Below are 16,717 nucleotides of genomic sequence, written 5' to 3' on the forward strand. Positions count from 1 at the left end.
AAAGAATTAGGCCAAGGTCTAATGAAGATCGTGTTAGGAAATGAAGTCATAGATAAACAGGGGCAAGATTATGAAGGTAAGGGGTTAGTTTTTGTTCTAGTTACAGAGGGCATGATGTGATCTGATTGGACTTCATCCTGTAGCCTGGGAGGAGCCCCATGCGAGAATGGCATGAACAGATTGGTACTTGAGATGGATGGCTCAATGGTGGGTGGAGCACAGACAGAAGGGGCAATCAGAGGCTTAGTAAGGCCTGTTAATTAGGTTGCTACAACTATCCATCCAGGTGACATGTTTGAGATTGCTATGGGGATGGAAAGGATAGATATCCGTATTTTAAAGAATTTGTAACCACACTGTAAGTATTTGAGTATAGACCCTATGTTTCAATTGTCCACTGCAGAGCATAGCCCAGGGCATTGCACTGTTCACTGTAAGTACTTAATAATTAAGCGCGAAGTCCAATGAAGGCGTATCACACTTTTCTGCCCTAACGGTGCTTCTGCGAGCACTCTTCTCTCTGCTGTTCTCTCCTTTTTCTTTTTCCAGAAAGCCCAGAAATTCTACACCAGATACTCAGTCATGCAAAGCAGGGCAGTGGACAGGAACTGGGTGTCAGTTTCTGCTCTGTCACTCACTACTTGAATGACTTTGGTCAAGACATTTATGCTCCTTTCGTTTTGATTACATCAGCTAAAAATTTTTTTTAAATGGGACAAATAACAATTCTACTACTTGTCCTCCTGCTGCAGAGAGCTGTGGTGAGGATAAAAAAAGATCCTGAATTTTCTCTGTAACGCTGTAAAACACAAGTTGTAAAATAGCAAACATCAAGCAATTTTAGAAAAATATACCAAAACTATGTCAACCACGAGGGAAAACTGGCCAAAATGTTGAATACTGATTTCCAGTGCACTGTCTAAAACTGAATGAATTGAAAACATATTACCCTTTCATATACAATATATAATTATCTGCTACACACTACATAATACACTACATCATTGATGTAAAGTACGTATTGAGCACCTAATATGTGCAAGAAAACGTGCTGGCCAGCTAGGGGAACTGAAGCTTGGGTAGCCACAGGAAAACAAACCATCCTCCTCCTCTGTGTCATCCTTCTAAACAACTTCTGGATACTTCCTTTTTCGGATAGATTGTACACTTTTCTTCTCATGACAAACCATCTTCTGTCAAGAGTTCCTTGGGTAGTTAATGGTGTCTTGTGATGAGCCTTAAAACTCTCCTCTCATTTTACTCCTGATTAAAAAGAAAGGATGTGCAGGATCTAAGCTCTTAACTGATTTACACTTCAATTTAATTTCTCTCTTTCTCTTTCCTTCCATGGAAGGATGAAACCTTCCCTGTAATAAGGCTCAAAACTCTCATCAAACAGTTTGATTGGTGCACTGAGTTTCCCTTCCAGGCTGCTGGAGTAGAGAGAAAGCAGGGACCCAGTGAGGGAGCAGTGCCTGGGACGGAGTGAGGACTGCATTCTGTGACAGCAATTAAGGGAACCAATTTGAGTGTTTGGAGTGACTTGGCTCTCATGCTCTCTGACCTTGCTGTGCTGATGTATTACTCCAGTTGTACCAGAGACCATCCCCGTCTCCTTGTCCACAGCAAAACAGGTGACACCTGCTTTTGCATACTAACACTGTGGTGCAGTACAGAAAGGGCTGGTGTTTCAGCCTCAACTTGCCCCTAACTTGAAAAGTGTGATTTGGGAACAATTCATAAACTCCCAGGCTGTTAATCTTTCTCTGCATGAAAATAATTTGATTGGAAAAGGTCCCTACAGACCTCTTCCAAGTCCAGCGTTTGGTAATTCCACAAATGCAAGGCAGCTTTTCAGTCCAATGAAGACCTTTCATCAGAATATTCTTTTAGGGGCATCACCCCTGGGCCTGAAAAACTTAGTGTTCAGGTGGTGGGTTTATTTCTAAGTTACCCTGTGCAGGGAAATAAAGGGTCACTATCTCAACACTGTCAGAAAGAGTGTTCTTATATGATAACTAGTCTAGTAGACCCCTAATAACTGACAGATGATGGGGTTAGCAGTACATACACATAAAATGACCCCATGGCATATAAAACCCAATAAATAAATCACCTGAAAGACAGGGATTGGCTATAGAGGGCCAAGTCCCCAGGTTTACATTCCTATCTCACATTAACACTGTCCCCCTCTTAGATTGTAATTAGTGTGTTAATGCAAGTCCCCTTGACACAACACACTGATAAATGACACCAGAATAAGGAACAGGTACTGAAACATCTTTATGTCTGTAATGCACAGCAGTCTTAGTCCTCATGCCTGATCTTCACATTCCAGGTCAGGAGCTGATTAGGTTGCTATCAAGGCCTTTATGCTACATTATATTTTTCTAGCTCACACATTCACCCACATGTGCACCTGCACACACACGTATTCACCCAATATGAAAACCATTGATACTCTTGAAATATTCATTCCATTAGTTTTACCCTCAAAATTAATAAGCTTCTGCCATATGTATGAATGGTCAAGGATAAAAGTAGGTTCAAAGGTGATCTAATAAGAGTGGCAAGGTATTTTAGAAATCATCAGAATTGTGCCTATTAGCGCCTATAGAAAGATGAATACCAAACTTGCTAAGATAAAGATGGCAGGCTACTTCAAGATCATTAATTGCGATTCTTTGATTTTGCAGGTAAGAGAACTAAAACCAGGAAGGTTTGGTGGTTTAAATTATAATTTGAGGAGAAAGCCTATATGTTGGAAACTAAAATTCCTGATAAATGAGTTTCTTACGGTGAATCAAAAATGAGGTAGGTGAGGGCCTCCCTGGTGGCGCAGTGGTTGAGAGTCCGCCTGCCGATGCAGGGGATATGGGTTCGTGCCCCGATCTGGGAGGATCCCATATGCTGCGGAGCGGCTGGGCCCGTGAGCCATGGCCGCTGGGCCTGCGCATCCGGAGCCTGTGCTCCGCAACGGGAGAGGCCACAACAGTGAGAGGCCCGCATACTGCAAAAAAAAGAAAAAAAAAAAAATGAGGTAGGTGAGCCACCAAAGAGGGTCCCTCACTCTTGGATTCTTGATTGAATATGTAACCATTCCCTACCAGCTGACTCTGGAACTTATCTGAATATCCAAAGGCTGCTTCAGAAAGCACACATAATTTCCTGTAATACAATAGGACTTATGAATATAGGGATGTGTTCTGATCAGTTGTTCTCAATACCAGGGAACAGGTTTTATGTTTGTGCAGGTTATCTGACCTAAGTTCAACACAGTCAGCCCTCCCCTCCATATCCGTGGGTCTCATTCATATCTGCAGAGTCCAGGAACATCGAATCGAAAATACTTGGAAAAAATACCAGGAATTTCAAAAAAGCAAAACTTGAATTTCCTGTACACAGGCAACTATTTACATAGCATTTACATTGTATGTACAACTATTTGCATAGCATTCACATTGTATTAGGTATTATAAGTAATCTAGAGATGATTTAAAGTATACAGGAGGATGTGTATGGGTTAAGGTTATATGCTAATACTACACCACTTTATTTAAGAGACTTGAGCATCTGCGGATTTTGGTACCCATGGGGGTCTTGGAACCAATCCCCGTGGATACTGAGGGGTAACTGTAGAAGCAAGGGGTTAACTGCTTAGCAAGAGGAAGAACTTAAAGTGAATTGCTTAACTCTCTGAGGCTCAATTTCTTTTCCTGTAAATTCATGATAAGAATGGTGCCTACCCTGAAGGATAGTTGGTAAAGATTAAATGAGGTAAGCTAAAGCATTTAGTTCAGTACCTGACTGCAATATTATAATTTATAAGAAATACATATTTGGTCATTCAGATGACCAAAATACACTTTTCATACGTATTCAGTCTTCATCCACAGTTCCTGGCTCACAGCTTTCAAAACTACCAGAATTTCCAGTGATGAGAGGATAAAGGTATCTTTTGTTATGTTAATGAAATGACTTTCTGTAAGCACCTTAGGATTGGGGAGGGTGGGGATGGGTGGCTAATTGCCAGTGGAGCCAAGCTGGTGGTTAAAGGTTGGGACTTTCAGTCTTGCCCCCAACCTCCTGGGAGGATAGAGGGGCTAGAAGTTGAATCAGTCACAAATGGCCAATGAGTTAATCAATCATGCTTATGTAATGAAGCCTCCAAAAGACCCCTAAAGGACAGGGTCTGGATGGGGAAAGCTTCTGGGTTGGGGAACACGTGGAGACTTGGGGAGAGTGGCTCACCTGGAAAGGGCATGGAAGTTCCCTGCACTTTCCTTGCATCTTGCCCTATGTATCTCCTCCACATGGCCCGAGTGACTCAAACATTCTCTGCCTCAGTGTCAGCATCTTCCAAATGTGAAAACAGCTGTACCTATCTCAGGAGAATTAAATATGAGACCTTTAGGAGAGTGTCAGGTATATTCAAAGAATTAAAAAAAGTGAATTATTATTAGTAATATTATTATTATTATGAGTAAAGAAGATACTATTGTCATTCTTGTAAAAGCACAGAGGTCTCCTTTCTTGGGTTTATTTTTTCTAAGAAGATTGAATTGACAGAAGTGAAAACCCAAAGATGTCCATCCAAGTATGCTGAGATAGTGGTCCATGTCAAGAGATATATAATAATTGGTTCAAGGAAAGAGATATACAATAATACCTTGACTATCTAAGTCACAGGACCCTCCTCCCACCCAAATTATTCAGGAGGCCAAATTTTCCCAGTAGCTGAGATTTAACCCTTTAATCATCTTTTCAAACTTTAAAAAAATCAGAATGCTGCTAAAATTGACCCGAAGAATCCAAGAGGGTCTTACTTTGTTTTACCTGTGAGCTAATTTTTCACAAGGGCCTTTCAGCCTCTATTAAAAACAGAGGTTCTGGCTTCCCTGGTGGTACAGTGGTTAAGAATCCGTCTGCCAATGCAGGGGACACAGGTTCAAACCCTGGTCCAGGAAGATCTCACATGCTGCGGAGCAACTAAGCCTGTACACCACAACTACTGAGCCTGAGCTCTGAAGCCCTCGATCCACAACTACTGAAGCCCATGTGCCACAACTACTGAAGCCCTTAGAGCCTGTGCTCCACAACAAAGAGAAGCCACTGCAATGAGAAACCCACACACTGCAATGAAGAGTAGCCCCCACTCGCCACAACTAGAGAAAGCTCGCGCGCAGCAATGAAGACCGAATGCAGCCAAAAATAAATAAAATTAAAAAAAATAAATTTATATTAAAAAAAGAGGTTCAAAACAGTTGGCTTTATTCTGTTAGTCATCACTTATAAAGAAGCCCAAAAGACTTTGCTGCCTATCCCTACTTGCTCATGATAAGTCTAGGACTTGAAACCAGGAATTAAATGGACAGTGGAAGCACATTTAAAATTTTTGACCTGGGGAAGCTAATCCCTCTTTGGTAGTCATCGCCCATACTGCAAAAACAAGTGTCTGCCCAGGTCCGTGTTCCTGAAGCTGTCAGACACACCTGTGCACTTTTACAAGTCTTGCACGCTCTTCATAAAAAAAGAGTTCCCTGTATGGCAATTTCAACTTTTAAAATGTGCTCATTTTGCTTGGATGTCGTGGGCTGATTATTTCTTCCTCCTTGTTTGAGCTGTGCAGACAGCCAGACCCTGCCTATCTCCTCCCCCTTCTCTTCTTTGACAACATCAAATGACAAAGGTGCAAAGCAAATAAATGTTAAGTAAAACACTGACACCGGTTCAGTTTAATGCTTTGCTCTGTCAACCTGCTCTACTGCTTAGCAACCATGGTGGCTCACCCCAGTTCATTTTCATTTTAATGTGCCACACAGAAAAGCTGCCTAAATATATACCCTCGGTTCTGAAGCATATAATCTGTAAACTACAGGAACAGGCGGATCATTTCCATTAGTTTCTTATGTAGCAAAAACCACAATTTGCACCCAAAACATGTAATTATATTCAAATTTTGAAAGACTGCCTGGGAAATAGTTGAAATTCATAGTTTGGGGGGAAGTCACTCAGGAGGATACACCATTATGTTTTAACGTGGGGGGTGGCTGACAGGAATATTTCAAAACAGTAAAAAAGGGAGGGTGCGGACAGTATCTCAGAAAAGGTGGCTTTCGGGGTTCTGGAGGTTTTATGTTCATACAGCCCCTCAACAGCTGGTGAGCAAAGGGTGGGAACTGGGGCAGGGAACGTGTCTTTGAACAATAACTGGGCTGTGGCTTCAGATGGGAAACAGAGACAGGTGAACACACAAGTCATCTGCCCCCTGCTTTCTGGCCAGTGAGGCCCAACCAGGACAGGAAATGTCTCCCTGCATGGGAACCAACCCGAATATGAGCACTTTCTCACACTAGGGTCTCCCATTGAGGAGACCTTCAGAACACCCAAGAATTCTAGCTCTTGGCACAAAGCCAGACACCTACTAGAAGAATACATATGAAACATTAATTTCACAGAAGGCCAGGAAAATCCAAGGCTGGCAGAATCCATTCCTACAGGACTTAATCTGGTTAAGGGGAGATCAACCTGAAGCAAAAGGTCTTGGAGGAAGAAGAAGGCGGCATTTGTGCTGTAGAGTAAAAGGGTGATGGACGTAGCGTCGTACTGCCTGGGTTCCCAGCTGATTCTGATACTGATGGGAGGCCCTTGTCTAAGTCCCCACTTTGGCCATCTGGAACATCAGAGGATCAGATAATCCCTAAACTCACTGTGTTTGTTGTCTGTTTCTTGAGACGACGGTCTGTCAGGGAGAACAAAAAGACCAAGAGCCTTGTGGTCAGAACCAGGTTTGAAGCCTGGCTCTACCCCGACCTTGATCAAGTCACTTAAGCTCTCTGAGTTTCACTGTTTTTATTTATGAAACGGCGGTAACCTTATTAAGGTCAAGGATTGTTAGATTAAATGAAATTATATACGTAAAGCATTGGAAGAGTGCCTGGTACACAGGAGGTGTGCGTTATATGTTGTCATACGATCCCAGCAAGTCTTTCGCAAAAACTCTAACTGTAAGTAGAAATAAACCACCTGCTCTGTATAAACTCAGTTGCTATTCTGCCCCCTGCCCTGATATGGCCAAACACAGCAGAGCATTTTAAACACAATGCAGAGCTCCTTTCTAGTATTAAAAAGGCGTGTTTAAATGAAAGCTGCATTCTTTCTGTCTCTGCGTGACTGTGGTGAAGTTGGATTGTGGGCTTTACAACATCACAGTGTGTCCCTCTTGTACATTATGCTGCTTCTGGTGGAGAGAGGAGAAGAGAAAACCTGGCTGTGGCTGTGGCTTTGGCATAAGTTATTATCATAGTCAAGAAAACAGACCTACAAAATACTGGCAGACCTGTAGAACTCGGACAGGTTGAAGATACAGAGTGGTGTCTTTAAAGACGTACAGATTGGAGAATCATGCCGTCCTAGTTTTGAGAAAGGAAAAGAGTGAGCCACTGTAGTTCATAAAGGAAGTCCCTGGTAGAGCAGGGACGCCAGGCCTGGAATGGCAGCCGGTCTCAAGAGAGAGCCATTGAGTGTGGGTATTAGAGTTTGTCTGCAGAGCACGGGGCTATAGTCAGACAGAATTAGCCTGTGTGCACATCAAGGTAGAGACTCAATCACAAGAGATAAACCAAGAGGAAAGCAAACACAAATATTAACTACAGTTACTGGTGTTGTTTTCTCCATAGATGTAAATAGGATTTTTCCTGAGGAGGCCCCATCTTATCAATTTTGTAAATTGCTGCCACTGTCATGGAAGGTTTTATTTTCCCACCAGTGAAAGTCTGAACTGAGTTCAACAGAGATGCACTGAACAGTACATTTTTACTTTGCAATGACTGGGTCCTGGGGGAGGAGGAGGAGTGTTATGGGCTGAACTGTGTGCCCACAAAATTCATGTGTGGAAGCCTAGACCCCCAGAACATCAGAATACAACTATATTTGGAGATAGGGCCTTTAAAGAGGTGATTAGGTTAAAATGGAACCTTTGAGTGGAACTTAATCCAATCTGACCCGGGTCCTTATTAGAAGAGGAAATTCTGACATACAAGGAAACACTGGGGATGCATGAACACAGAGGAAAGACCCCTTGAAGACACAGCAAGAAGGTGGCCAACTGCAAGCCAAGGAGAGAGGACTCAGAAGAAACCAAATCTGCCACCACTGTGATCTTGGACTTCTAGCCTCCAGATCTGTGAGAAAATAAAGTTCTGTTGTTGAAGCTACCCAGTCTGTTTTTTGGTGTTGATTTTTTTTTTTTTTTTTTTTTGCTGTTCACGGGCCTCTCACTGCTGTGGCCTCTCCCCTTGCGGAGCACAGGCTCCGGACGCGCAGGCCCAGAGGCCATGACTCACAGGCCCAGCCTCTCCGCGGCATATGGGATCCTCCCAGACCGGGGCACGAACCCGTATCCCCTGCATCGGCAGGCGGACTCTCAACCACCGCACCACCAGGGAGGCCCGATTTTTTTTTTTTAATGGCAGCCCTAACAAACTAATACAGGAAGGGAAGTATGATTAAGTTCAAGTTTAATCTTGAGAGATCTGCCTCCCTCCCAGATCACATAGAGTCCTAGCGAAGTAAGCTTTCTGAGATCTGATAAATTCCTTCATTAAAATGTAAAATAAAATATGTTATGTCTTCCAGATTCAAAATCAGACAAGAAAACAATAAAGGTCTTACTACTAAATTCCAGCCATCAGCCAGTTTGGTGAAGGGTTTTGTTCTGTTATGTTTTTCCTGAAAGGAATTGTTCCAATTCTCTCATCTCTTCTCCCTCTGATATGGCAGGCCTCACCTCCAACCACCAACCCCCGCACAATGATCCATGTTGAAAGTCCTGAAGAAATTTACACTGGGATAGTATAATCTTCCTACGGTGGCCTTTCAAGAACAAGTTAATCTCCAGACCCACCACTTGCCAGCAAATTTTAGAGAAGCCAAACAATGCATCTAGAGGAGACAGAGAAAAAGAAACCAATTTAATTAATTCATCACCAAGGCCAAAGACATATAAATCTTATCATTTTATCTGTCAACCAACACTCTGAATTATTCAGCAATCTGAATCCCAAGAAGGAAGGGAGAGAGAAAGTGGTTAGAAAGCAGCTGGCTGAGCAAAAGAAAGTGCTCAGTAGATCAGAGCAAAACAAGCCCCGTGGCTGGAAAAACTTCAGAGGTGGGTCTCTGTGACAATGAATGAGAAGCATAATTTCTTAAAGAAAGACTCCAGGCTCATGGGCTACAAGGGGGACTACCACCGCTGTCTTTGCTAAGGTGACTCAAAGAGGATTTATGTTGTCCCACCTACACACACACACACACACACACACACACACACACAGGTTTCTGAGCAAGAGACTTTCCTCTAAATACATTGTGGTATATTCCCTTGTAAAATTGAGTTTTAGGTTTTCAACTAGGTACCCCCAAATGCCTAAAGAGACAGAAAGGTCTGCTATTTTATGGAAAATAAAATATAAGGAGCATACTAAACCTAGGCTCTGTAGAGAAAACTTTTTCTAAACTATAAGTATTAAAATATTTTTAAGTAGATGTGCATTGGATTTCTTAAAGGTGGGAGAGAGGAAAGCAAATATACGAAACTCTCCTATGAAACTGAAGGTTGGTAAACAAATGTATTTTAGTATTTATATGTCCCATACCACTAAATTATCCAGGAGTTTCAATAAGCATGATATATAAGTATGAAAATAAAGTTGAGGATGAAAAATACCTGTAGGGTTATTCTGAATAACAGAACAATGTGAATCTGCATTTCACAAGGGATATTTAGATTTTATATTAATTAATTTGGTTGGGTATCTGGATCCTTGTCCCATCCCTCAAATTTTTAAAATTTTTAGAAGCACTTATCTTTCATAGATGATCCAAATACTTCTGAAATTATCCCGTGCTGAACAATACAATGTCTTATTTAGTTTTCTATCCTTAGCAGGTTACACACAGCCTGGCACATAGTAAATACCCAATAAATGTTAGTTCAATAGAAGAGAGCATGAAAGAAAGCAGGGAGCCTGAAGGAAGGGACTGAGCAATGGGGAAAAGCTTACTAGACTCCAGTTGAGAAGAGAGTTAATTGTATCTGAAGACACAACCTTAACCTGAGACTATATTGGATACCCCGGGCAGGTGTGGCCTTAGTCTCCCCAACTTATAAAGGAGCTCAGCCTGCTTTAGGCTGCCCTGGGATCAAGATTTTAGGCAAATCTATACATAATCAATTTTTTAAAGATCAGAACCAAGCATGGGTAGGAGAACAGCTGTTTGGAGAATTTCTCTTTCTTCCATCTGTTTTAGTGTGTGTCTCACTATAGGGCTGGATGTTTTAGAAGGAGGGTTGGCAAAAACTCATTAATGGGCAGCTCTGAGGACCTCTGGTTTCTCAGGAAATATGCAAAGTGAACAAGGGTAGAAAAAACAAGCAAAGGAAAAAAATCTCTCTTGAGTCCAGAGAAGGTTCTTGAACTCAACGCTCTAGTTTTCATTTTATACCAGAATGAAAGGCATTTACTTCCTCACAGACAGTATAGACTGCTCCTTTTAACGCTGGAATAGGGTTGGCAGAAAACTATTAGTAACAACCATTAGTCTCATGGTGCTATGCCTCCTACCACCTCCATCTAAAAGATTTTTTAAAACAATTGCTGTTAGCTAAGCCTTTGTCTTGGACTAGGGGAAAGCAAGTGTACTCTAAGTAAGAATCAGAGGAGCATTAATGGAGCACCAACGGGTCTCCTGGTCCTTTCAGGGAGAAAAGGGCACAGCTTAGATAAGGGATTGAAGCCAGAGTTTGGGGTATCTTGTTGCTTGCTGCTTCTCTTGATTTCAAGCTCAAAAACATTAATTAAATATGCAAGGAGCCTGCTTAATATAGATGCATTCAGTCTCTAAGCCCAGCTCAGTGGGATGGGACTTCAGGATTGAAAGAAGATACTGCAAAGTTGATTTCATGAGCTTTCTTGTCTCAGTCATGCCAGATCCTGAAGTTCACTGCATTCTCAGCTCTGGGCATCTAAGGGCCTCTTCTAGGGTCTCTAGTCATTTATTTACTTTGTTCTCCTTTTCCATCGTACTGAATCTTATCAGATGTAGGTTAATGTGAAAGAAGATGGAACCAGTCAAGAAGATTTAGAGGGTACTGAGCAACTGGTCAATGAAGAAATGAATAGAGAACAGTTGTTTTTAACCTGTGCTGGCTCAACTCCTTTTGCCCCTTTAGCTGAGAGAGAGAGAGAGAGAGAGAGAGAGAGAAAGTGCCAGAGAGAAAGAAAGAGATTGACAGACCTAGGAATCCCCGGTAAGTATTGCAAATTCCATCACTTAACTAGTAGCTGCTCTTAACTGTTTACATCCCAAACAGAAAACACGGAGACCTTGCCAGCCTATAACCTCTAACTAATACATAATCTTTGTCTCCCTGCTGATCATTTACACTAATTAGCAAAATTTAGCTAATTATCGCTGAGCGTTTCTGTGTTTAATTACGGCTATTAGGAATAGTCTGTCTGGCTTCCTCCATCTCCCATCCCCTCTTTTTCTTTCCCAATCTTTACAATCCCACCCCCACTCCCAGTCCCTCTCCTCCTTAGGAGCTAACATTTTTCTATTTCCATGAAATTGCTTTTGCATTTTTCGTGGTTGTGGTTCTTTCCTCTCCTAGGATGTTTTATTTATTTTTTCTTTTTTTGAAAGCTTACACCCGACCTAGCAGGAGTCACAGAGAAAACAGCAACCAGATCAAGATCAAGCATTCCCTCCTTCCCACCACCCGCCTCCACCAACCTTACAAGCTCTGAGCTGCTTGACAACTCCATCAAATAAAATGTAAAGAGACAGTCAGAAAGAGCCGGAGTACGTGCTGGCATTTTCTCAATGTGCTTCCACTTAACGCTACAGAGAGCACAGAGCAGAAACCCAGGGCTAGGAGGCAGTGGGAAGGACTGACATTCCGAACGCGGTCTGTATGTTAGAGGCCTTCACAATACAAGCTAGGGCAGGGGACCTCTAGTGTGGTTTGCTCTCGCTGCCCCCCAGAGGGCTGCTCCTGCAGTTGGGTTCTGTGATCCCCGTTCTCCTCACCATCAGGGTGCGGTGCATAGTAAACAAATAATGAAGCTCCCTTCTTTAGAACAGTTTACTACAGCAAGAGCCTACCTCGGGGCAGACATCACCCTCTCAGAGGCAGCCTGCTCAAAGCTGAATATCATTTTAAGAGCCATAGATCTCTTCCTTCAATCACTATGCTAGGAGGGTCATTTAGAGCAAAACATATTGTACTTATATTGTGTGAACAAACCCACCCATGCTACCTTTAATTGAAATAACATTTCCATAGATGGTGGAACTGAAGGGGCAATAATATACACTTGGTTAAATTATAAATGGACTTTGCCTTATCTTATACATTGCTTCCTCTTGGGTAGTTAGCAGTATTAGGTGTACAGTTTTCATGATAGCTGCTCCCTCCTTCTGACATGTGGACAAACATAAAGTGGCCCAAATGAACAATAATGACCACCGGTTATTAAAGATTACACTCAGCTACTTTCCCCCACCCCCGACCTTTACCACATAGGCCACTTTATAGCAGTTCAATCAACTTCAGGCTGAAGACCTAAGGATTCCTGCTGTCTGCTATTTTCCCACGACTAGCTCTCAAACAAGATCAGAGAGAAGAAAGGTGAAAGCAGGGTGAATGAATGAATTCTCAAAAGTGCAGCACTGGGGACTTATCTGACCAAGTTGTCTGCCATCATGGGGGGTGAAGCAGGCAGAAGGTTGCAAAGGGGAGGATGCGGTGCTTGTGAAGCTATGAATAAGGGAGCTAAGGAGAGGAGGACCCATTAGAGAATATGGGGAGACTGGGGCAGAAAACTCTAGCCTTTTAGGGAGAAACTGGACATTTTCTTCCCTCATGCACATGCGATGCTTTTCATTATTTTAAATTCAATTTTTAAAATTCTCTTCCCACCCTTAACATTACCTGAAAGGCAAGTGGGTTAAGGAATTGCTATGCCCCATTAAAAGGATAAAGAGCAGAGACCCACCGTGCCCTCCTCGAAGGGAAACAGGGGAGCGATAGATAGAAATAGGCACTGAGTGATGCTTGCTGCCATGGAAATGGTGCTCGTGCTGAGAGTGAGACCCCGGCGAGGAAGAAGAGGAGGAGGAGGAGAAGGGTACATTAGAGGAACTCCACACGGAGCTGATGATACATCCCCAGAAGAGGGACCAGATCCCAAGCGTCCAGGCCGGCCGGCGAGGAGGGCTCCGTCTTGCGTGGATTCTCAGGTGCATGGTCAACACACTGGACCACCACAGATGGGCAGTTTGAATTCCAGCCAGTGAGCAATAATGAAGTTCATGATGCCCAGGGGCCCATCATAGCAGGAGGAAGACTTGGCCCAAATTTTGGAAAGAGGGAAGGAATAAGCGTTTTCAAGACAGATGATGAAAAAAAAAAAAAAACAAACAAAAAAAAACAACAACAAGCAACTACTACTTTAAAAATAAAAGGATATAAGGCAAAAGCTCCCCTTTCCTGGAGCTGAAATTTAGGATGTCAAAGTCCACCCAGGTGTAGCAGCCCTCCTAGGGAGCCCCGGGACGCCACACATGTCAGGGGAGGCCAGGCGCAGCTCCTGATCTCTGGGCACCTCAGACCGGATGACTTAACGGCACACTCCGGGAAGCCACACAGAGGAAAGGTGGAAACGAAGGAAAAGGAGGAGGCAGCAGGAGACCCAAGGAGGTTCAGGTTAGTTTATCCCAACATCCAAGCAGTTTGAACATTTTTTTTTTCGTTTTCCACTCCCATGCGATGCAATGCAGAACTGCCAGGCAAAGGGGGGGCTGCAGGTGGGAGACTTCTTCGCGGGTTCCTCGCAGTCTCGGTGTAAGGGCACGGAGGCTGTTAACCCTACGCTTTCTGGAAGAGCTCCACGGAGCAGCCGCCTGCGTCCTGGGTTTCCCAACTGGATGAAAAGCAGCAGCAGCAGCCGGAGGAAGAGAACAAGAAGGACCGGAGAGAGAGAAGAAGAGGAGAAGGAACCCGGCTCGGAGCAGCCACCCAAACCAACAGTGGCACGGGGCGCGGAGAGGTGGGTGGGCGAGCAGGGAAGGCGCGAGAGGAGGTGCCCGGTAGGCGGCAGGGGTGGCCAAGAGGGGGGCGGGCGCCTGCAAAGTGCGCGGCCCTGGGAGGTACAGGTGAAGTGAAGCGAGGAGTTGGGGAACCGAATTCACAAATGGGCAAGTCGTATGCAAATAGCGCACTCCCGAGAGCAAATCAGTGCCGCCCGAGCGCTCTGCCGAGGGACTGGCTGGCTCCGAGGAAGGAGGGGCCCGAGCGACCCGGAATCCCTGCCCTCCCCATTCAAGTACACGCTCGCTCGCCCGCTCGTCTACACCCGCGCGAGCCTCCCGCACAGCCCCCCACCCTCCTCACGCTCCGCTCCTTATGAGCACGCGCGCGCGCGTGTGTGAGGCGGGCAGACGGACCCTGCGCCTTTGATCACCTTGTCCCTTCTCCTCTCCCAGGCGCAGTAAGCCAAACTCCAGCGACAGGGGAAGAAAAACTGCAGGCGGCGGCTAAGGCTAAAGTAGTCCCAAATAGAAATGAAAATAACCCCCTTGAGTAGCAGAAGCGCCGGGACGTCTGCACACGGTGGTGCCGCAGGTGCTCCCCCTGAGCTGGTGGTCAGCACCGCGCGGCCACTCTCCCGGGTGTGCCTCTCTGGGGGGGTTCGGATGCCCAGGGCCCACCCGAGGGGCGAATGGCGGGAACGCGTCTTGGTTCTCAAAGGGGAAGGCAGAGAGGTGGACCGGGAACTCCGGAGGGTGAGAGGTTTGATGGCTGGAGGCCCTTCCATCCCTGGTAAACAGGATGCTCTTGGAATTCAGGACCCAGGGGTTAGCGCCCGTTCTGGCTGACCTGGTCAAAGAACTTCAGGAGAGGTGAGGGCTGCATCTGCTGGCCTGTCCTGGACTGGCCTTAGAGGTGCTGCCCCAGGTGGGTGAAGCTTTTGGGCCTCCAGGACTCTGGGCACTAAAGAGAGTGAGGCTTTTACACCCAGGCTGAACCTGCAGGGGAGAGCGGGAGTGGCAGGAAGAAGCTTGGCGCACCTGTTGTGGCCATCTGTTACTCCAGGAGAAAGCTGACCCAGGGCTCTGCCAGGGAATGGTAACATTCTGGATGAGGCAGCCTCCATTCTACGCCCCCTCTCTCCGCCGCCCAACTTCTCCTAACTATGCTGTTCAGCAGGAGACAGAAACCCAACAGCCTCCTAGACTCTGGGGGCTTGCTGGCTCTGACTCCTTCCTTCCCACTCACCTTGGTTACAAAAGCACACACTATATATATATTTTTTGGGGGGGCAGGTGGAGATGGAGGAGGGAGGTGAGGGAATAATACTTGCTGGTTAAATCGTATCATGACATTTGCTGGTTAAATCGTGTCTGTGTGTGTATATATATGTATATGTATATATATACATATATACATTATATATATATATATATACATATATACATTATATATATATATATATATATATATATATACACATATATATATATATAACAATTAGGGGGCATTCCTTTTTTAAAAAGGAGTTTATAGCAACTATTATACTTCTGCTCTCAATAAACATTTCACCCCCCCCTGACTGAGAATAAGGGACTAAGACAGTCCTATTCATTCTTGGGGCACCTCGAGGAGACACTGAAGAAGTTAGCATTACCTGTCTCTAACGTAAAGATACCAAACCTATGAATGATTTGTCTTCAAGATCAAATATATAAGTTCATTTCAGAATTTATGATGGTGACTCGGTACTTTGGTTATGAAATTGGTGTTCTCCTAAGGATCCCTGCTGCCCATGTTAAATGGTGCACGGTCATCCCACCTGTTCTGGCTCTCAGCTGTTAAGGGTGATTCAAGATCCACAGCCTCCAATGGGATAGCCCTCACTCATGATCTTTCATGCCTTTGGGTGGTGGCCCACAAACACAATGTTTTAAACTAGCAACATGTACCCAGGAATAGCACAATAAGAGAGAGGGGTGATTTATGGAGACTCAGTTTAAACCTGTTTCCTCCTCTGTAAAATGGGAATAATTCCTCCCTTTATGAGGTTCTTGGGAGTATTAAATGAGATAACGTATACACAGCACCTGGCCATAGCACCAGACAAAGAGTGGCAGTACTTGTTGTCTAATACAAAAATAAGCTAAAGCTCCAAGAAGGTTAAGTACATATTTAGGGTCTCAGGCTACTGTTAGGACAAAAGTGAGAAAAATATATATATTAAGCATCCTCCCTTAAGGCAGATGATAATTCCCATTCAAGGGACTTCCCTGGTGGTAAGAATCCACCTGCCAAGGCAGGGGACACGGGTTCGATCCCTGGTCCAGGAAGATCCCACATACCGTGGAGCAACTAAGCCTGTGCGCCACAACTACTGAGCCTGTGCTCTAGAGCCCGCGAGCCACCACTACTGAGCCCATGTGCCACAACTACTGAAGCCGGCATGCCTGGAGCCCAGGCTCCGCAACAAGAGAAGCCACCGCAAGGAGAAGCCCGTGTACTGCAACAAAGAGTAGCCCCCGCTGGCCGCAACTAGAGAAACCCTGTGCGCAGCAACAAAGACCCAATGCAGCCAAAAATAAATAAAATTAAATCTTTAAAAAAAAAAATTCCCATTCA

General features: G+C 44.5%; 1 protein-coding gene across 9 annotated transcripts in view; it reads right to left on the reverse strand.

Moving 5' to 3' along the window:
- The window catches only part of NRXN3 (neurexin 3), a 1,648,921-nt gene that overhangs the window by 578,489 nt on the left and 1,053,715 nt on the right, over positions 1-16,717 (reverse strand). For 4 of the 9 annotated variants that reach the window (XM_060097975.1, XM_060097978.1, XM_060097977.1 and 1 more), the window contains exon 1: positions 13,062-13,311. The exons of the other annotated variants lie outside the window; for them this stretch is intronic. In XM_060097975.1, the coding sequence (XP_059953958.1) occupies positions 13,062-13,311 (250 nt within the window). Of the gene's footprint in view, positions 1-13,061; positions 13,312-16,717 lie in introns of those variants that run through there. 9 annotated transcript variants of the gene reach the window in all.

Source organism: Mesoplodon densirostris, chromosome 4 (genome assembly GCF_025265405.1).
Source record: "Mesoplodon densirostris isolate mMesDen1 chromosome 4, mMesDen1 primary haplotype, whole genome shotgun sequence".
Taxonomy (NCBI): Eukaryota; Metazoa; Chordata; class Mammalia; order Artiodactyla; family Ziphiidae; genus Mesoplodon; species Mesoplodon densirostris.